We start from the raw sequence: 23040 nt of genomic DNA, 5'->3' as shown, positions 1-23040 counted from the left end.
ATGGACCCAAGATCCATAGGTAAGGTTGTACATTGCAATATGAATGCCCAATACATACAATAGGCTGAATAGTGAGGGGACTTCCGACGTTTACAGTTCTGTAATAAAAGCTAAGATGCTAGTATTTGTGTAAACTCTTTAAGCAATGTAATCTGTAGGTGTCACTCAGTAGGCTGATACCCCATTTCATGGACCCAAGATCCATGGGTAAGGCTGTACATTGCAATTTAAGTATGCCTCCAATGCAATTCTGAAGTCTATATACATCCACAGTGCGATTTCAACTGAATTGTATGTTTTGTGTTAAATTGTCTTTTGTTAAATGTATATAACAACATTATAAAACATCCTTGTTTACCATTATCTAGTCCAATTGTGGCATAATTCCACTATTTTCATAGTGGAATCAGTTTCAATGGGGGACTTTTATTTTGAAGGCAAACAGCCAATTTCACTTTTGTTGCTAGTGCTGTTGTTCATGACACACACACTCGAAGTCACAACAGCTCTAAAGGAGGGGCAAAGCATAGACACAAGACTGTGGCAAAGACCCTTCGGGAGAGGATATGCTGCACAGCGCCCTCTTGTGTGGGGAGAGTAGTTGAATGAAAAGTGCATCCTTCCTCCTGCACCCAGCAATCATTGATTATTATTACAAGATTGGACAAGTAAATGCAAGGGCACCATCACATGGCTTTTACCTTTCCGATGATTTCTAATCAACGAGTAAGGAATGATGCACTTTTAAAGAATTCAAACAGGGATTTCATTTGTGGGTGGTCCTGTCCAGAAAGAACAAGTAGAACCCATCGGGTGGAGCCCTAACCCATATGGCACATTGTACAGGTAGGCAATGCAAAAAAAAATCCACCTAGGAAGTAAAACAATTAAAGAACATAGACACTTTAGGTGAGGTGCTGACTAACATAAGATAATCTATTCAAATCCAAAACAAGTTGATAGTAATCTCTACTTGCTGTGGGATCCACTCTACATGTCAAATCAATCATATGTTATTTGTCACATGCTTCATAAACAACGGGTGTAGACTAACAGTGAAATGCTTACTCACGGGGCCTTTTCCAACAATGCAGAGTTAAAGATAAAGAAATAGAGACATGAGGAATAAATGCATAGTGAATAACAGATAACAGTTGATTGTTCCTGCAGAGTAAATACAGAATAATTGAGGTAATCAGGCACTTTATTTCCATTACATCGCTATTCTAACATTACTGTATTGATTTATTAGGCATGCACATTATGCAGGGCCTCATCAAAATACAGACTAGTGAACAGTGGTAATAACAATAATAATAATTATAATAATAAATATATGCCATTTAGCAGACGCTTTTATCCAAATCGATTTACAGTCATGCGTGCATACATTTTACACAAGGGTGGTCCCGGGAATCGAACCCACTATCAATTGCGTTGCAAGCGCCATACAAAATTGTGCAAGTTGAAGAAAGTGTTCCACGCATAAATAATATCATCAGACAGAGACAGACTGTTAATTCATCAGAAACTTGAAATAAACTGAATTCAACGTCTATTCTACGTTGGTTCAACCAGTGTCCAGTGGGAAGTGTTCTTCGCTCAATAAATAGCTTGGGACATCTGCATACCATCTACATGACATCTGCAATTTGTTCCTTATACACCCTAGACATCTTTCCATTGAGATGCAACAGGTACGTAATACAACAAGTGGAATGCCATACATCCAAATGGCCAAGCTCTGGAGATCATCGTCAAGATATTTAATCTCATGTTGTTCATTCAATAAGATCCTACAAAACGGGGGGGACAACAGAGGGAAGTTGTCAATATTTTCCACATTACGTCTTGTAAATGGATCATCGCTCATTTAAAACAATTGACGGGCCAACATGACCATAACGCTGCCCTTAAATGCACAAGTTCACACACATTTAGCCTTTTTGCTATGCACACAAAATGTCCTAAAAATCCTAAGTGCCTTTAGCCACCATGTTAAAGCTAATAACACTCACATCATCTGAATCCACTGGGAAGACTGATGTTCCGCTGCTACTGGCGACACTCTCTGGGTCGGCGGCAATGGAGCAGTCGTCGTCCCGAAGCTGCAGGACAGAGAAGCGATACGTTGGCGCCCTGTAGGGGGCGGAGCAGAGCCACAAGGCATGTCAATATTTAAGACCAGAACGGAAGCAATGTGCACTTGTACCTGAGCAGTGTGTCTGTGTTTGTGTGTGTGTGTGTGTGTGTTTGTATGCGTGTGTACTTGCATGCTCGTGCGCATAAATGTGTATGTGGCTCACCTATTTCCATAGCCCATTCTCCTTACAGTATAGACAGCAGCGGCAACAGCCACCAGAATGACAATCCCTGATCCAACACAAACTACGATCAACAGCATCTTCTCTCTCTGAAATACAGACATAGCATTATAATATTTCTGGTCATAATATTCTAAACGCTATAAACCTTTATCATGTGACGCAATGAATCATCTAATATGCGGGGCTGTATTTTCTGATGCGGAAGTACCCAGAGGGTGTGTAGGCTTTTGTTCCAGCACACCGCTAACACAACTGATTCAACTCATCAACCAGTTATCAAGCCAATTGATTGATTGAATCAGGTGTGTTCGTACTGGGCTGGAACAAAACCCAGCTCACAATGTGTGTCTCCCGAGAATGAAGAACACTGTTACATTATGCCCAGATAAGTCACACATTTCACACTGTGAGCAATAACCCAAGCACACACACACTCAAAGGAGACCCACACAAGAACTCGCAGATGCACACGCACAGGTCACACTCACCGGGGTTTCAGAATATGGGCTGGCAGTGGGGGGCTGACTGGAGTTCCCACAATGCCTGTTGACTGTCTCCTTTATGCGCAGGGGAGTGAAACCTCCCTCACACTTATCACTGGGAACCTTACGGTACCTACACATGGAGACCACATGGTGAACTGTGTGTGTGTGTGTGTTTGGTTTGACTATCTTTGTCGGGACCACATTTCGCCGGTCCCAACAAGGAAAAGGTTATTTTAGGCTTAGGGGTTAAGTTTAGGGTTAGGGATACAGTTAGGGTTAGGGGTTATGGTTAGGTGTTAAGGTTAGGGTTAGGGATACAGTTAGGGTTAGGAGTTATGGTTAGGTGTTAAGGTTAGGGTTAGGGATACAGTTAGGGTTAGGAGTTATGGTTAGGTGTTAGGGTTAGGGATACAGTTAGTGTTAGGAGTTATGGTTAGGGGTTAAGATTAGGGTTAGATTATGGATTAGTGTCAGGAAAAATAGGATTTTCAATGGGAATCAATTCTTTGGTCCCCACAAGGATAATAAAACAAATGTGTGTGTCATAATTACCCCGATGTCCTAAGCTCCTCCTCCTCTCCATTTAGACACACCTCCAGGGCGTGGTCTGCAGTGTCCAGTTGTCTCATACACTCTGAGCTGTTCTCATGACGATAGTAACCATAGTCACTGTTGGAAAGGAGAGACACATTAGGCCATTTGCCTCAAAGGCACAATTAGAGAAAAACAAGTTTTTTTGACTAGAAATGAAGTAACAGATTGTGCCTTTAAATGGACAACTCTCAACTTCTGGTTTCCTGTATCTGAATTTATCCCTGACTAGAGGGAGAGAATGAAAACCAGGGTTGAATTTATTAGGGCACAACAAAGCATTTTGTTTTTCAACAGACAATAAAAACGAGTGTTTCCTAAGTTCAGGTAGTTCCTTTCTGTTTCAGTTTGTTTTCTTCTGGTTACTACTGAATACGACCCAGTAGTGTTACGATCCTCCAGGACCATAAGTGTCAGTTTAGACTGGACCCCTGACAGTGTTTCTTACCATAGGTAGTCCTCTCTGGTGCAGGGGCAGGGGCTTTTCTGCCTGCTCACCACGTAGTCCCGTCCATTCCTGCAGACGGACAGCTTCCTCAGCCTCCTGAAGGTCTCCTTGTAGCCCAAGACACACCCCTCTGTGGCCAAGTCCCCGCCCTCTCTGGCATGGGCCAACCACTGAACATAGTCCTGGTTACCACCTATGGGAAACCAACGTTAACCAATAGAGAGAGACTATTGAGACATGCCAATTTTAGTATATATTTATCGATATCAGTACGTTCAATTCCTTTCCTAGTGACCCACAGGGGTGCACACCAAAGGTGGCTTGTGGAAGGATCTATAGGAGGGCAAACTCATTGTAATAGCTGGAATGGAATCTATGGAATGGTATCAAACACATCCAACATATGTAAACCACATATTTGACGACGCTCTTTGGGTATTCTCACAATAGAACACAATAGAAAGCTAGCTACTGTTTCATTCCTTGTGAAATGTCTGTTGTTGGTTAATTGATTATGATCCTTGGGGATATTACATTTGACAACAAACAAATGACTCACAGGGGGAATCTCAATCATCTTTCCTTGATTCCTCGTGACCACTCTCCTCACCTCCTTCTCAAAAAGCATTGGAGGAGAAGATCCAAGGTTCCTCCCCTCAGAAATTCTCCTCCACTGAGTTTTGACAAGGAGACGAGTAGACACATGACACAAACAATCAAGAAAATGCAATTGAGATTCACCCACACTCTCTGGTGAGGAGACTCTGGAAGTCAATGGTGACCACCACCCACATGGGCTGGTGGTCATCCTCGGGCCGGTAGCCCCACACGCTGATGTTCATGGTCTTGGTGCCCGGCTCAGATGTCAGGCCAGCGAAGAAGATGGGCTGCTCTGTAAAGTTGTACACCTTCCAACACTGGCCCTCATCTGTGGAGAACCTGGGGTGATGCACAATGACATACAGGGTCGTTTTCAGTAGTGCACAGAGTCACAAAACGCTTTGCAACGGAAAACTAAAACAAGCCTTTCTTATTGGATAAAGTTAAGGTTGTTTTCTTTCATTGGTGCCTAATGAATACGGCCCTGTATAAACATCTGAATGTGAAGGTGCAAGCACACACACACACGCATGAAGTACACAGGATTAAAACACACACATACAGAGTTACCGGATAGTGGACTGCTTAGACACATTCACAACTTCATAGGGAGAGAAGAGCGGATAGACACATACACACTCCATAGTCAAACACAGACACAGACACAGACACACACACCCACACACAGAGGATGTCACTTGCATGCCATGGGTGGGGGTGCGAATAAAAAGCATCTTTCTTACACCCAATCTTTCTACATGGCACCGAATGTGTGTGTGCGTGCGTGTGGTGTTCAGTACTTGATGGTGTTGATTTGGCCGTCCATGGGGTGGGCCTCCACAGCCACGACGAGCCCCCCAGCGTCCAGGATGCTGTAGTGATGGGGCCCCCTCAGGGAACCCCTCCACTTGTACCCCCCGTCCTCTGACACGTACACGTCAGGCCGTGTTGACGAGATGGAGTCCCCCACACTGCCTGACCGGTCAAAGGGCAGAGGTCATAGAAAGGTCACACACATTCTGGGACAGCTAGAGGGTGGGGGATGTGTCCGAAAACATGTTTCTCCCTACCCCTCCGTTTAGCCCTAACCCTCCAATGTTTTCTGACTTGAAGGGCCTGGATAGAGATAACCAGTGTAGTGGAGAAGCTTTCACCATACTGATCCCACATTACTGATCTGCAAACATTAAATGGTAAGGGAACGAATGGGGACCGGGCATATAAAGGGCACTATATATGGGATCAGCTATTTGTAGTGATGACCGAATTATTAGGGGCGGAAGAATTTCCTGTGTAGTCCATTCAAGATTCCCTACAGTGCTAAATGTAGTGCACAACATCATGTACACTACGGTAAAACAGAAGTATCACAATGCAACATGTAGTGCACAACATCCTGTACACTACGGTAATACAGAAGTATCACAATGCAACATGTCTTTGATATGTATGATTGACAGTTTGGTTACCGTGGGCGATGACAAGGCCAACGGCAGTGGGGTCAGAGAGAGGCAGCATGGGAGTGATGCCGTTGTAGCGACTGTGCTCACCGTGGATGTGCAAGTTACACTGTCACACACACACACACACAAGAATCAGTGTTCACAATCATATAATAAGCATCAACATACTCTACTCAACACACTTAATTGTCAGAGGAGGGAATTAAGTTAGTTCTCACATCATTTCTTGAATCCTCACCACACTCAACATTCTGGGGCTTGTTGAGGAGTGTCCACTCTCCCCCTCGGTTAAATGAAATGACTGTACGAATGCGGCCGTCTGTCAAAAACAATACCCAGGAAAAAACGTTTTAGCTTGGATTAGTAATTGTCATATTTTTGCCACTAAAAAATACATGCATTCACACTTCAATGAGCCAGTTGAACCCCCCCCCCCTCCCCCCTACAAAATACATGCATTTTATATTGGACAAGTTCAGGTATCAATCAAATGTATTTATAAAGCCCTTTTTACATCGGCAGTTGTCACTAAGTGCTTAAACAGAAACCAGGCCTAAAACCCCAAAGAGCAAACAATGCAGATGTAGAAGCACGGTGGCTAGGAAAAACTCCCTAGAAATGCAGGAACCTAGGAAGAAACCTAGAGATAAACCAGGCTCTGAGGGGTGGCCAGTCCTGTTCTGGCTGTGACGGGTGTAGATTATAAGAGTCCCTCCCCGTTTCGGACTGTTAATGTTCCTAAAGAATACGACCCAGATTGTGTTGATGCGTAGTTGCGTACCCTCCTCCAGTATGTTGGTGAGGTACACTCCTCTCATGGAGGTGACGTTGGTGAAGTCGCTCTTCCCTTCCCCACCAAACAGGTGGCGCTCTAGAGACTTAGAGTACAGGATGCCCCGGTCATCTGATGTGTACACCGTCCCAAAGTAGCTTTCCTCTGGAGAATAGAAGACAGTAGCGTATGGTACAATAGAATAGAAAGTCAATAGAATCAGTAGTATAACAGTATGATATAGAAGGAATAGTCATTTATCATCTACTCTATCCCGACCCCATGAGACAACACACACACTGATGGAAGAAATACAGTGTCTTCTGTAGGCTTGGGAACAAACCCAACTGTGCTGACACAGCCCTCTATGAGTCGGCGTGGCAATAAGGGGCCGTAAACATCAATAAATGGTGTCAAGAACCCTCCTGACATCAAAGATGTAGAAACAACTTACGTCAGCACTTAGTGGTAAATAGTTTGCATAAAATCCCTTTGTACCATGTGTTGCTGTGTGTGTGTGTGTGTGTCTGTGTGTCTGTGTGTGTTTGTGTCTGTGTGTGTGTCTGTGTGTGTGTGTGTGTACCCTGATGCCCAGATCTGTGTCAGCTGTTATTCTAGTCTATTAATGTGTCTGTCTACCTCTAACCTTCCCCCACTCAGATAAAACCCCTCCTTCTTATCTTCTCCATTCAGCTGAATGGTACAAACGCCTCGGCCCTCCACCCATAGACACCAACTGTATGTACTGACACAGAAGACACACATACACAGCCTGTATGATAGGATTATTTGTCAGCAATACTGAGAACTTGTGTAACCAGTCGTTCCTCTTTCTCTCTAACAAACTCAAGCTTTTCCATTGCAGCAAGCAGGGTAGTAGGACTGAGACAGGCATATCAGGGTTAGTAGGACTGAGACAGACATATCAGGGTTATTAGGACAGAGACAGACATATCAGAGTTAATAGGACTGAGACAGACATATCAGGGTTAGAGTTAGTAGGACTGAGACAGACATATCAGGGTTAGTAGGACAGAGACAGACATATCAGAGTTAGTAGGACTGAGACAGACATATCAGGGTTTGAGTTATTAGGACAGAGACAGACATATCAGAGTTAGTAGGACTGAGACAGACATATCAGGGTTTGAGTTAGTAGAACTGAGACAGACATATCAGGGTTAGTAGGACTGAGACAGACATATCAGGGTTAGTAGGACTGAGACAGACATACAGTGCCTTGCGAAAGTATTCGGCCCCTTGAACTTTGCGACCTTTTGCCACATTTCAGGCTTCAAACATGAAGATATAAAACTTTTTTTTTTTTTTCTTTTTTTGTGAAGAATCAACAACAAGTGGGACACAATCATGAAGTGGAACGACATTTATTGGATATTTCAAACTTTTTTAACAAATCAAAAACTGAAAAATTGGGCGTGCAAAATTATTCAGCCCCCTTAAGTTAATACTTTGTAGCGCCACCTTTTGCTGCGATTACAGCTGTAAGTCGCTTGGGGTATGTCTCTATCAGTTTTGCACATCGAGAGACTGACATTTTTTCCCATTTCTCCTTGCAAAACAGCTCGAGCTCAGTGAGGTTGGATGGAGAGCATTTGTGAACAGCAGTTTTCAGTTCTTTCCACAGATTCTCGATTGGATTCAGGTCTGGACTTTGACTTGGCCATTCTAACACCTGGATATGTTTATTTTTGAACCATTCCATTGTAGATTTTGCTTTATGTTTTGGATCATTGTCTTGTTGGAAGACAAATCTCCGTCCCAGTCTCAGGTCTTTTGCAGACTCCATCAGGTTCTCTTCCAGAATGGTCCTGTTTTTGGCTCCATCCATCTTCCCATCAATTTGAACCATCTTCCCTGTCCCTGCTGAAGAAAAGCAGGCCCAAACCATGATGCTGCCACCACCATGTTTGACAGTGGGGATGGTGTGTTCAGGGTGATGAGCTGTGTTGCTTTTACGCCAAACATAACGTTTTGCATTGTTGCCAAAAAGTTAAATTTTGGTTTCATCTGACCAGAGCACCTTCTTCTACATGTTTGGTGTGTCTCCCAGGTGGCTTGTGGCAAACTTTAAACAACACTTTTTATGGATATGGCTTTCTTCTTGCCACTCTTCCATAAAGGCCAGATTTGTGCAATATACGACTGATTGTTGTCCTATGGACAGAGTCTCCCACCTCAGCTGTAGATCTCTGCAGTTCATCCAGAGTGATCATGGGCCTCTTGGCTGCATCTCTGATCAGTCTTCTCCTTGTATGAGCTGAAAGTTTAGAGGGACGGCCAGGTCTTGGTAGATTTGCAGTGGTCTGATACTCCTTCCATTTCAATATTATCGCTTGCACAGTGCTCCTTGGGATGTTTAAAGCTTGGGAAATATTTTTGTATCCAAATCCGGCTTTAAACTTCTTCACAACAGTATCTCGGACCTGCCTGGTGTGTTCCTTGTTCTTCATGTGCATTTATACGGAGACTTGATTACACACAGGTGGATTGTATTTATCATCATTAGTCATTTAGGTCAACATTGGATCATTCAGAGATCCTCACTGAACTTCTGGAGAGAGTTTGCTGCACTGAAAGTAAAGGGGCTGAATAATTTTGCACGCCCAATTTTTCAGTTTTTGATTTGTTAAAAAAGTTTGAAATATCCAATAAATGTCGTTCCACTTCATGATTGTGTCCCACTTGTTGTTGATTCTTCACAAAAAAATACAGTTTTATATCTTTATGTTTGAAGCCTGAAATGTGGCAAAAGGTCGCACAGTTCAAGGGGGCAGAATACTTTCGCAAGGCACTGTATATGGGTTAGTAGGACTGATACAGACATATCAGGGTTAGTAGGACTGAGACAGACATATCAGGGTTAGTAGGCCTGAGACAGACATATCAGGGTTAGTAGGACTGATACAGACATATCAGGGTTAGTAGGACTGAGACAGACATATCAGGGTTAGTAGGCCTGAGACAGACATATATGGGTTAGTAGGACTGATACAGACATATCAGGGTTAGAGTTAGTAGAACTGAGACAGACATATCAGGGTTAGAGTTAGTAGGACTGAGACAGACATATCAGGGTTAGAGTTAGTAGGACTGAGACAGACATATCCGGGTTAGAGTTAGTAGGACTGAGACAGACATATCAGGGTTAGAGTTAGTAGGACTGAGACAGACATATCAGGGTTAGAGTTAGTAGGACTGAGACAGACATATTAGGGTTAGAGTTAGTAGAACTGAGACAGACATATCAGGGTTAGAGTTAGTAGGACTGAGACAGACATTTCAGGGTTAGTAGAACTGAGACAGACATACTGTGTCAGGGTTAGTAGAACTGAGACAGACATATCAGGGTTAGAGTTAGTAGGACTGAGACAGACATATCAGGGTTAGTAGGACAGAGTCAGACATATCAGGGTTAGTAGAACTGAGACAGACATATCAGGGTTAGTAGAACTGAGACAGACATATCAGGGTTAGGAGGACAGAGACAGACATATCAGGGTTAGAGTTAGTAGGACTGAGACAGACATATCAGGGTTAGAGTTAGTAGAACTGAGACAGACATATCAGGGTTAGAGTTAGTAGAACTGAGACAAACATATCAGGGTTAGAGTTAGTAGGCCTGAGACAGACATATCAGGGTTAGAGTTAGTAGAACTGAGACAGACATATCAGGGTTAGAGTTAGTAGAACTGAGACAGACATATCAGGGTTAGAGTTAGTAGAACTGAGACAGACATATCAGAGTTAGTAGGACTGAGACAGACATATCAGGGTTAGATTTAGTAGAACTGAGACAGACATATCAGGGTTAGAGTTAGTAGGACTGAGACAGACATATCAGGGTTAGTAGGACTGAGACAGACATATCAGAGTTAGTAGGACTGAGACAGACATATCAGAGTTAGTAGGACTGAGACAGACATATCAGGGTTAGAGTTAGTAGGACTGAGACAGACATATCAGGGTTAGAGTTAGTAGGACTGAGACAGACATATCAGGGTTAGAATTAGTAGGCCTGAGACAGACATATCAGGGTTAGAGTTAGTAGAACTGAGACAGACATATCAGGGTTAGAGTTAGTAGAACTGAGACAGAGATATCAGGGTTAGAGTTAGTAGGACTGAGACAGACATATCAGGGTTAGAGTTAGTAGGACTGAGACAGACATATCAGGGTTAGAGTTAGTAGAACTGAGACAGACATATCAGGGTTATAGTTAGTAGAACTGAGACAGACATATCAGGGTTAGAGTTAGTAGAACTGAGACAGACATATCAGAGTTAGTAGGACTGAGACAGACATATCAGGGTTAGATTTAGTAGAACTGAGACAGACATATCAGGGTTAGAGTTAGTAGGACTGAGACAGACATATCAGGGTTAGTAGGACTGAGACAGACATATCAGAGTTAGTAGGACTGAGACAGACATATCAGAGTTAGAGTTAGTAGAACTGAGACAGACATATCAGGGTTAGAGTTAGTAGAACTGAGACAGATATATCAGGGTTAGAGTTAGTAGAACTGAGACAGACATATCAGGGTTAGAGTTAGTAGAACTGAGACAGACATATCAGGGTTAGAGTTAGTAGAACTGAGACAGACATATCAGGGTTAGAGTTAGTAGAACTGAGACAGACATATCAGGGTTAGAGTTAGTAGGACTGAGACAAACATATCAGGGTTAGAGTTAGTAGGACTGAGACAGACATATCAGGGTTATAGTTAGTAGGACTGAGACAGACATATCAGGGTTAGAGTTAGTAGGACTGAGACAGACATATCAGGGTTATAGTTAGTAGGACTGAGACAGACATATAAGGGTTAGCAGGCTTAGACAGCCATAGATCTAGATTAGATAGATGTACAATTTCAGACACGATCGGTGCTGAGCAAAATACATGAGTAAAATGTCTAATCTAAAGACGAATCCATGTGGCTCATATGTCCTTTGTCTGTACTTGACAAGCATGTGTGAGTGTGTGAGTTAGAATGTGTGAAAGAGAGAGAGGGAGAGAATGTGAGATAGAAACAGAGACTATAGTGTGTGCGTGTGACAGAGTGTGTGTAAGATGTGTGTGTTTGAGTGAGTTGGGATGAAATTCACTCCTTTCCCCTACAGTACCTCCTGGATTGTCCACATGCATGAAAATCATGTCCTCATCCCCATCCAGAACCGAGTAGAACTGGAAACACACACACACATGTATACAGGTGAGAAAATGAATCATTAAGACATGTGTGGAACCGTTTGCGTTATTGTAATGCCTCCCCCAATTAGCTGTGTGTGTGTGTGTGTGTGTGTGTGTGTGTGTGTGTGTGTGTGTGTGTGTTTAATCATCGTGAGAGAAAATCTTTGTTTCTGTCTCGTCAGCAAGATACAGTTTGGGAGGGAGTTGAGGGAGAGAGAGGAGAGTATGTGTGTGTGTCTTTGTCTGTGGCAAGACCAGGTGTGTGCATCTGTCGTTACGTTATGTGTTGTAATGGAAAGTTGCCAAACGGTCGCCTCCTGATATGAGCAAAAGTCTTTCAAACCCCTACTTCCTCTTTCAAGAGCTTCTTAGACCAGACCCTTGGTGACAGTTACGATGTCTTGTAGTTACTTTGTCACAATGTGGTTTTTAATCTGTACTATGTCTTGTCAATTGTTGTGACATATTCTTTACTGTGTACTTGTCGAAATGCTGTCACTCTGATCTGGAATTTTGAGATATTTTAAAATGAATTTATAACAAAGGGACAGATAGAGGGACAGGGGGAACAGAGAGACAGGAGAAGACAGGGACAGGAAGACAACAGTACAGAGGAACAGGAGAGATGGACAAGGGTAGGATTGTGGCAGTCATGACATTTTGTCAGCCGGAGATTGTCAAGCAAATAACTGCCAGTCTCACGGTTAATGAACATTATTAATTGTATTATTTTAAAGTATGAAGAATACAATTGAACATAGATTCATAAAATAGAAAGGATCTTTTCTCCAAACGATTTCAAAGGAAGCGGGCACATGCGGGTATTCTGTGTTGAGAGGTTAACAAAGAAACTGGTCCTCCTATATGCTTCATTTAGAGTTATTTATTTAACTTTAGTTGTGACACAAACGTTGGGCTATATGTTTAGATTTTTATACATTCTAAGGCTGTATGATGCGACTCTAATATTGATTTGAAAAATAGTTGCATGAAAGGCAAGAGCTCTTATTTGTTTCTTGTTCAAGCTACACACACTTCATCAGTCTCTCATTCACAATTTGGCAATCACTTGATAGTTTTCTCACCAGGCCTCAAATTTCCCTGCGGCATCCCCCTTGTGTGGCCATAATGCCCCCTAAAAAATCAATTGTGTGCTGTGCCCTTTGGCTGAATATAATAATTATAATTCCCTTCTCCCAGCTGCTGTGCTCCGAAGCACCTCTCACTCACATGGCTCTCTCAGATATCTACATTTTTAATATCCAATGCCCGTCATGATCGAGTGCTTCTCACAGGCATTTCAGCTAAGAAGTAGGACACGAGTGAATGAAGGCAGACACATCGGGGGACGCAACTCCGGATTCCCAGGCCCATATTGAAGATGTTAGAACTGTCCACTACTTTTCATCAGCCAATAAGGTGAGTGGGCCTAACAAAGAGCAGAACACTAGCCTATGTCATTCTACTATTCCCCATATGTCACGGATTCCCCCCGGAAGTTAAAGCTTGGTCGCAAATGGGTCTTCCAAATGAACAATGACCCTAAGCATACTTCTAAAGTTGTGTCAAAATGGCTTAAGGACAACAAAGTCAAGGTATTGGAGTGGCCAGCACAAAGCCCTGACCTCAATCCTATAGAACATTTGTGGGCAGAACTGAAAAAGCATGTGTGAGCAAGGAGGCCTACAAATCTGACTCAGTTAGACCAGCTCTGTCAGGAGGAATGGGTCAAAATTCACCCAACTTATTGTGGGAAGCTTGTGGAAGGCTACCCAAAACATTTGACCCAAGTTAAACGGTTTAAAGGCAATGCTACCAAATACTAATTGAGTGAATGTAAACTTCTGACCCACTGAGAATGTGATGAAAGAAATTGAATCTGAAATAAATAATTCTCTCTACTATTATTCTGACATGTCACATTCTTAAAATAAAGTGGTGATCCTAACTGACCTAAGACAGTGAATTTTTACTCTGATTAAATGTCAGGAATTGTGAAAAACTGAATTTAAATGTATTTGGCTAAGGTGTATATAAACTTCCGACTTCAACTGTATATGTGTCCTCTGTTCAATATTGTCTTGTGGATTATTGTTCCCATGTCCGTTGGTCTGTGAGTACCTGTTCTTTGTTATTTCGGCTTTCGTGCTGCGTGTATTGTGCACTTGTTACTACGGGTCGCGTCCCGTGTATTGTTGTGCATTTGTTATTATGGGTCTCGCCCTGTGTCGTGTATTGCGGGTCTCGTCCTGTGCATTTATTAGAGGTTTGACCTCGCTCTTTTGTTTGGGTTACATTCGTGTTTGTTTTGGGCCACTCGCATCAAAAAAACGTTTAAAAGCAATGGAGGCAACAGATCAGAATGTTTAGCTTAAAATGTTGATAACCTATTTGGCTATTTCTTCACATTATAAGCTCAGGAATTCGCACACGGCAGTACGCTATAAGTACAAACGTTCCAAAATGCAATCAATTAGCGGGAAAACTGTCCTTGAAAGTGACGGCAAATGTGATTATGCATACAATGCTGTATTATAAAGGTGCATTTTTATGGTGAAAATGATCTTCCCCAAACTTGAAACTCACGTGCAGCGTATATATGCCAGTTTGGCTCTATACCGGTTATAGAGCGGATTAATATGCCTAATTTTAGGAAGTTATTTGGCTACTTTAGTTGTGATACAAACATTATCAAATTATATAGGCCTATGGGCTAGGCTACATGAGGTGTGTGACTATGATTTGAAGAAGTCGCAAAAAAAAGGCATGCACTTGTCACGCCCTAACCGTAGAGACCCTTTTATTCTCTATGTTTGTTTGGTCAGGGTGTGACTCGGGTGGGAAACTCTATGTTCTTTGTTTCTATGTTTTGGCCGGGTATGGTTCTCAATCAGGGACAGCTGTCTATCGTTGTCTCTGATTGGGAATCATACTTAGGCAGCCTTTTTTCCTTTTGTTTTTGTGGGTAGTTGTCTTTGTTAGTGGCCTGTATAGCCCTAGTAAGCTTCACGTTCGTTTTTGTTGTTTCTTGTTTTGTTTGCAACATTTATAATAAAGAAAAATGTACGCTCACCACGCTGCACCTTGGTCCGGTCATTTCTGTGACGACGATCTTGCCTTACTTACTACACAAGCTGGGCATAATTCACAACTGATAATATATAATTCACAAGTGATAGGCTTATATTGTCACCCATCAGACTATTCTTAATTTAATGTTGTCTTTACATACTAAATAATATATGTCTGATATTAGGTTTGATTTAGAATGGGCCATTATCATGCACCTCTCTCAGAACAGAGGCATGGGGAAATACTTAAATAGAAGAGGCTTTTCCCATGGTTCATTTTCATGCCAGCCAGGTAGGCTATACTCCTGCTGTAAAGCAAAGCAATGTGTTTAATATTAGGAAAGTTAATAAATATAGTAGGTCTAGCCTATAGAAAGCTGATGGGATCCTCCTCTTTTTAATAGAGGCCATCAAAACTGTTTTCTCACACAATTGCATAGCCTATAGAAATGTTGCGCAACATGAACACATGGGCCCTCGTGAAGTGTTTGATCCGATTTTCGATTACATTTGCATTTGATGTCAGAGTGATTAGATGGACAATAGAATTCTGAGTACCAGGCAGGTAGTAATTCTTGTAGGCTACTAATGACCATCAGCAGCATCAGAGCTTGGAGAAGCCTAATTACCGTGACTAAACGGTCACGTGGAATTTGACTGCCGTCATTACTCATTACCAGTGTGGCGGTAATAAGGTTACCATAACAGCCATAGACAGGGGACAATATAATGAAGTGAGGGCTGAGGGGACGTAGTGGGGTACAGAGGGACATAATGGACAGACAGACAGACAGACAAGAGCCTGTCCTACCTGCTCAGTGGAGGCGGAGGGGAGCTGGGCTTTGTTGAAGTGGTCCCCTTGGTCTGAGGACACATAGATGACACGTGGGGCTCCCTAGGAGAGAATCAATTAGTCACAACACAGATCTAACCAAGGCTCCCTGGGAGAGAATCACTTAGTCACAATACAGATCTAACCAAGCAAGAACCACAATGTGGTTTAGGACTGTTGACTGACTGGACCAATGAAAGGCAGAGTGAGTGTAAATAACACAGAGTGTAAATGATTGTATATGTCAGCTGATATGTTGATACCCGTGTGTGTTTGTGTGTGTGTGCATGTATGTGTACGCTTGCTTGCATAAGTATGCACGCTTGTGTGTGTGTGTGTGTGTGTGTGTGTGTGTGTGTGTGTGTGTACCCTGATGCCCAGATCTGTGTCAGCTGTTATTCTAGTCTATCAATGTGTCTGTCTACCTCAAACCTTCCCCCACTCAGATAAAACCCCTGTGTGTGGTTGCATCAGTGTGTGTGTCTCACCAGTGTCTCTATGACGGAGGTGAAGAGGAAGCCTCCTACATAGCCGAAGGAGAAGATGCTGTGTGCCACGGTGGTGAATGTCTTCCCCAGGTCTTCTGTCCTCTTTAGGAAGAGCTCTCCTCTTCTGTCTGCCTCCACTAATGACACAACACATTACTAGACCAGCGCCCAAACAGAAGAAAATGAACTTGTCGCTCATTTTTTGGTTTCAAAATATTTTGCTAAGGTGTGTACTAATGAATACGACCCTGCTCTCACCTGTTCCTTTGGGACTGAAGCTGAAGAAGAGAGTGATGCCAGAGCCCCTGGCAAAATAAGGAGAGAGAGAGAGAGAGAGAGAGAGAGAGAGAGAGGGAGAGAGAGAGAGAGAGAGAGAGAGATAGAGAGATAGAGAGATAGAGATATAGAGAGAGATAGAGAGAGATATAGATAGAGAGAGAGAGAGAGAGAGAGAGAGAGAGAGTGAGACCCAGTTAATAATCATATTAATTACATGTTGTTACTTTTTATTACATAGGGGCAAATCCTATAACTTACACTCAAGTCATTTTCACTTAGTCTCCCATTGACTGATATCAATGCATGACTAAGTGAAAATTGGCCTTTAGTGACTTAACAAATAGGAGCTTCTCACTCCTACCAGACACACTATAGTTGCCACCAGACCTGGGCTAAACATTCCAATTCAGTCAAACAACAGACAACAGACTGTAGACATGTGTGCTTTATGAGCTCTGTGTGTTTACTACATTGATGTATTGAAGTCAGTATTTAGATTGAACACGACACACCTCCTCTCTTTGTCTGGGCACGGCTGATCAAACTGAGCTTTGTGGTGTGTGTGTGTGTGTGTGTGTGTGTGTGTGTGTGTGTGTGTGTGTGTGTGTGTGCCCCGTTTGTTCTCACCACGTGAAAGATTGTGTTCCTTCGTGAACCTTTTTCCACACAGCCCCAAAGTCCAGAGAAAGCCACAGGCCGCCCTGCAAGTGAGAAAAGCATAGGAGAATGTGTATTTAATGCTGAAATATGTCATTTTTTGGGCGACCCGACCAAATTTCCATAGAAATGTGAATTATAGATCTGTAATTCTCATTGAAAGCACGTCTAAGAAGCGGTAGATCTGTTTTATCTGTGCTATTTCTATGCTTCCTGTTATTAAGTTCCGTTTTTGCGTCTTTTACTTTTGGTTTTGTATACCAGCTTCAAACAGCTGAAAATTCAATATTTTTGGTTATGGAAAATATACACTGCTCAAAAAATAAAGGGAACACTAAAATAACACATCCTAGATCAGAATGAATTAAATATTCTTATTAAATACCTTTTTCTTTACATAGTTGAATGTGCTGACAACAAAAGCACACAAAAATTATCAATGGAAATCACATTTATCAACCCATGGAGGTCTGGATTTGGAGTCACACTCAAAATTAAAGTGGAAAACCACACTACAGGCTAATCCAACTTTGATGGAATGTCCTTAAAACAAGTCAAAATGAGGCTCAGTAGTGTGTGTGGCCTTCACGTGCCTGTATGACCTCCCTACAACGCCTGGGCATGCTCCTGATGAGGTGGAGGATGGTCTCCTGAGGGATCTCCTCCCAGACCTGAACTAAAGCATCTGCCAACTCCTGGACAGTCTGTGGTGAAAACGTGGCGTTGGTGGATGGATCGAGACATGATGTCCCAGATGTGCTCAATTGGATTCAGGTCTGGGGTACGGCCGGGCCAGTCCATAGCATCAATGCCTTCCTCTTGCAGGAACTGCTGACACACTCCAGCCACATGAGGTCTAGCATTGTCTTGCATTAGGAGGAACCCAGGGCCAACCGCACAAGCATATGGTCTCACAAGGGGTCTGAGGATCTCATCACGGTACCTAATGGCAGTCAGGCTACCTCTGGCGAGCACATGGAGGGCTGTGCGGCCCCCCAAAGAAATGCCACCCCACACCATGACTGACCCACCGCCAAACCGGTCATGCTGGAGGATGTTGCAGGCAGCAGAACGTTCTCCACGGCGTCTCCAGACTGTCACGTCTGTCACATGTGCTCAGTGTGAACCTGCTTTCATCTGTGAAGAGCACAGGGCGCCAGTGGCGAATTTGCCAATCTTGGTGTTCTCTGGCAAATGCCAAACGTCCTGCACGGTGTTGGGCTGTAAGCACAACCCCCACCTGTGGACGTCGGGCCCTCATACCACCCTCATGGAGTCTGTTTCTGACCGTTTGAGCAGACACATGCACATTTGTGGCCTGCTGGAGGTAATTTTGCAGGGCTCTGGCAGTGCTCCTCCTGCTCCTCCTTGCACAAAGGCGGAGGTAGCGGTCCTGCTGCTGGGTTGTTGCCCTTCTACGGCCTCCTCCAAGTCTCCTGATGTACTGGCCTGTCTCCTGGTAGCGCCTCCATGCTCTGGACACTACGCTGACAGACACAGCAAACCTTCTTGCCACATCTCGCATTGATGTGTCATCCTGGATGAGCTGCACTACCTGAGCCACTTGTGTGGGTTGTAGTCTCCGTCTCATGCTACCACTAGAGTGAAAGCACCGGCAGCATTCAAAAGTGACCAAAACATCAGCCAGGAAGCATAGGAACTGAGAAGTGGTCTGTGGTCCCCACCTGCAGAATCACTCCTTTATTGGGGGTGTCTTGCTAAATGCCTATAATTTCCACCTGTTGTCTATTCCATTTGCACAATAGCATGTGAAATTTATTGTCAATCAGTGTTGCTTCCTAAGTGGACAGTTTGATTTCACAGAAGTGTGATTGATTTGGAGTTACATTGTGTTGTTTAAGTGTTCCCTTTATTTTTTTGAGCAGTGTATTTCACAGCGGTTTAGATGGTGCAATGATTATCTACACTATACTTGCTTGTTTTGTCACATAAACTGAAATTAGGTTAACTATTTTAATTTTTTCTACCAGGAAATGGTAGTGATTTTTACATATGGCATCTGTATGTATGTATGTATGTATGTATGTGTGTATGTGTGTTTGTGTGTGTATGTGCCCGTGTGTGCCCATGTGTGCGTATGTTTGAGGTGAGTGTGATCACAAAGAGATAAAGAGCATGTTTGTTTATTTACTCACATCTATGCTGATGACTACTAAGTACTCGGGATTCAAGAAGTGGAAGGTGATTGGCTGGGCCGGGTGAAAAGGCAGCTGGACAGACATAAACGACACTCCGGCGTCAGTTGAGGTAAAGATGACGCCACCGGTGTTGTCCAAAACCGGGGTGTCTGCAGTCAGAATCACCTGTCAATCAGAACAAGCAGAACAAGCACCATACGTGATGGAAGGTTGCCTTAACGTGCATCTCAATAGTCTAAACTGGCTTCCTCCCCTTGTCCTCTCTATTGTCTTCATGTAAATCACCTCCCCCAACATATAACTATGAGGCCTCATCTTGGGGTGCATTCATTAGACGGCAAAAAGACAAAAACAAACTGCAACAGACCTGAATTTGTCCAATAAGAAACGCTTGCTTTTGTAGCTGAACATTTTCCATTGCAAATTGTTTTGCTACGTTGTGCCCTGATGTGGTTATTTAGGTGCAATGGGTTTGGTGGTTTTGTTGTTCTCACTGTCTAGTCTTCACACCAGTGTTCTGAGCAGCGTGACCACAGTGGCATGTGGAGGAGAGTGTTGAAACTGAGCTGTGGTGGCTCAAGCTGATTGGACAGCAAGAACCAAGACGGCTGACGTGTCTGCACATGCACGCCAGACAGTCACAAACACACAAACATACACACAGACACACACACACAGACTGTCATCAGCCAGAATGCTTTCCTGCATGTACACTTGTGATCAGGCAGCTTACCTGTTGAGAGTTCCCTGGTCCAGCCAGAAGTCCAAATTCCTTCCTTATGAAGGTGTTGTTGATGAGATGAGAAATATCATGGAAAGACTTGCCATAGTCTGCACTGAGATGGGAGTATAACGCGCCAAAATGTCAGAACACTGGCTCAGTTCATCTAGAGACACAAACAGACCGACAGACATACTGCCACCATCCACTAACCTGCGGTACAATCGTGAAGAACCGCCCTCGAAGAAGGAATCTAGAGGAGCACTGATTGTAGACAACACCAAGATTACCTGGTGGGACACAAATGAACACTTGGCTAAACTTCACAATGACTGTACTATTACCAGTTTATGCAGTTAGCAATTCCCATGTATCCACCCGTCACTACAAGCAACCACTCAATCACTCACTCAGTCACTCACTCAATCAATCACTCAATCAACAAATCAATAAATGAACCAATCACTCAATCACTCAATCAACCAAATAAAAAAACTGTTGTCAAAGGTTTAAAAGGTTTCCTCTCTCCTCGTCCCCTTTCCTTTCCTTCATCTGCATCGATGAGAGAGAACTGGACAGGTGAAGGCAAATTCCCTGTAGGCATCTATCACGTTGCCTCACTGTCTGGTTACCGCAGGTGAAAGAGAGGAAACGAGGGAAGGAAGCTACTCCAGCGTACTGAACTGCACCCCTTTCAGATGCACCCAATGAGTGATGATGAGAATGATGCTACATCCATCATCCATTAAGTGACGACCATACATACCCCTGTCCCGTCTCCAACCCATGTGACAGTAAAACTGGAGCCATCGTCACCATGAAACCCTGTCTGAATGGAGAGAGAGAAAGAGAAAGAAAGAGAGAGAAAGAGTGAAAGATAAAGAGAGAGAGAGAGATAGAGAGGGAGAGTGATAGATAGATAGATAGATAGATAGATAGATAGATAGATAGATAGATAGATAGATAGATAGATAGATAGATAGATAGATAGATAGATAGATAGATAGATAGATAGATAGATAGATAGATAGATGAGGGACAGTGTCTGACAGACCAACCAACCTGCACATGTCCTCTATGCTTATTGTTATTATTCAATGCATGGTTATTTTTACACTTGGTTATTTTTGTTACTGTTGTCCAGTTGACAATAATGATTAGTATTAATTATGTAAATATTGTAAATCTCCAAAGAAAGCTTTGGCACAAAGCAAATTGAATTGAGAAAGAGAGCGAGCGAGCGAGACTCAACTGAATTTTTTTCCTCACATACACCCATAACATCACACCTTCAGAGATGATGAACCTTATGACACCCAAGTAGCCCTACCCTCAAAACTATCACACACAAAATCATTAATAAAGCAAGCATTAATCATCGTGATGATATATTATGATACATTTGCATTAATTTATGCAATTGCAAAAGTAAAACTGCGGTGTTGATGCTATAGTAATTGATAAAGTACACCAAAAACAGCACTGATATATGCTCTCACCTCGTGTGTATTTTCATCCAACACCCGGTGTTCTAATGGTGTGAGAGGGAGTTTACAAGCGGTGAAAGTGGGTCTTGGAGAAGCTGTGGTATCCCTTTCTGGCCGTGAGAGGACTTGGCGTTGGTCCCCATCTTGCTGAGTCTGATGGAAAGACACCGTTCTCCGGTTTCGTTGCTCTTTGCACTGACCCGTCACACCCATAAGAAGCAAGCATGCCCCCCCGAGGACCAACAGTCTCCAAGTCATTTTGATGTGGTGGGCTAAATAATGGTAAAATCCTAAATCCCACAGTTCGGGTCACGTATGACAGACTAGCACTGCCTATCGCTTCAGGCGACAAATGACAAGTGTCGCACTTGAATGGATGGGGGCGGAGAGACACATGTTTGACGAGTCATTTAGCTAAATTCTGTTGCCAGTGGGTATATCAACGGTTGTTCGCCCCCATGCCGCATCCAAGTGATGTCCATACATATGTAACAGTATAACTTTAGACCGTCCCTCGCCCATACCCGGGCGCGAACCAGGGACCCTCTGCACACATCAACAACACTCACCCACGAAGCATCGTTACCCATCGCGCCACAAAAGCAGCGGCTCTTGCAGAGCAAGGGGAACTACTACTTCAAGGTCTCAGAGCAAGTGACGTCACTGATTGAAACGCTATTTAGTGCGCACCGCTAACTAAGCTAGCCGTTTCACAGCCGTTTCACATCCGTTACACATGTATAGGCAACAAAACCTCCTTCACATCAGCCACTGTAACGCCTTTGCAAATACTAATAGTAAGCTACGCCTATATCAGCCTATGACTCAATGTTAATGCTATAGTAGCTATAGGCTAAATTCCCTGTAGCATAACAAGTCATTTATGTATTACAAGTGTGAGAAAAGTATCTCCCACCATAGCAACATATCTACAGTAGTCTGCAAAGTATTACTACATAGAACTAAGCAACCTACCTAATAGATGTAATGTCATCAGCAATCAAAACAAGGACATTTCTAAATGACCCCAAACCTTTGAACGGTAATGTATATATATATATATATATATATTTACATGTAATTATTTTAAGAATGTTACTAATAACAACAGATTTTTTTCAAGGGATCTGTGGATTAAGTTTAGAGGGTACAAAACATGTAGCCCTGTCCTGCAGTCAAATGACTACTGGCCTCATGGGTGCAATTATATTAATATTTTTCATAAAAAAAACTCATTTTTTTTTAAACAACTGGTTTTGTTATATTTCAGTCTTCTGTGATGTATATAAAGTGTCATATTGGGTTGCAAACTCAAAATGCAATAGATTTCAACTCTATATCTGATATTTTTTAAAGCCCATAACCATGTGTGTGAGGTGTATACTTTGGTTTCAAAGTAGATTTGTTTAAGACTGCCAAGAAACACTCTGTGACCCTGATTTAGCCCAC

At 42.9% G+C, this 23040-nt stretch overlaps 1 protein-coding gene across 1 annotated transcript; it reads right to left on the bottom strand.

Annotated features, from left to right (window-relative positions):
• Positions 1–1186: 1186 nt before the first annotated feature.
• si:dkey-159a18.1 (sortilin) lies at positions 1187–22247 on the bottom strand. The gene is made up of 21 exons (XM_021576935.3): positions 21604–22247; positions 20871–20933; positions 20318–20394; positions 20117–20219; positions 19381–19548; positions 17195–17268; positions 16547–16593; positions 16289–16425; positions 15780–15863; positions 11831–11891; positions 6696–6851; positions 6133–6233; positions 5921–6020; positions 5252–5426; positions 4597–4790; positions 3852–4044; positions 3365–3481; positions 2816–2942; positions 2307–2413; positions 2019–2139; positions 1187–1796 (listed from the first exon to the last, which is right to left on the bottom strand). Exons 1-21 carry the CDS (start codon positions 21847–21849, stop codon positions 1782–1784), a joined length of 2466 nt encoding a protein of 821 aa, XP_021432610.3. The 5' UTR covers positions 21850–22247; the 3' UTR covers positions 1187–1781.
• Between the last annotated feature and the right edge of the window lie 793 nt (positions 22248–23040).

The sequence above is a fragment of the Oncorhynchus mykiss genome, chromosome 21, assembly GCF_057628025.1.
Source record: "Oncorhynchus mykiss isolate SJ-2025 chromosome 21, ASM5762802v1, whole genome shotgun sequence".
NCBI classification, from domain to species: Eukaryota; Metazoa; Chordata; class Actinopteri; order Salmoniformes; family Salmonidae; genus Oncorhynchus; species Oncorhynchus mykiss.
Note: the sequence above shows the minus strand (reverse complement) of the source record. Positions and strands in the feature narration are given on the sequence as shown.

What these genes read in the sequence shown, in the direction of transcription:
- si:dkey-159a18.1 (XM_021576935.3), bottom strand. Translation starts at nt 21,849, where the DNA reads ATGACTTGGAGACTGTTGGTCCTCGGGGGGGCATGCTTGCTTCTTATG. An exon ending in GGGTTGGAGACGGGACAGGG is followed by an intron (nt 20,395 to 20,870) that starts GTATGTATGGTC and finishes GTGTCCCACCAG; the next exon opens with GTAATCTTGGTGTTGTCTAC. An exon ending in GGAACACAATCTTTCACGTG is followed by an intron (nt 16,594 to 17,194) that starts GTGAGAACAAAC and finishes TTATTTTGCCAG; the next exon opens with GGGCTCTGGCATCACTCTCT.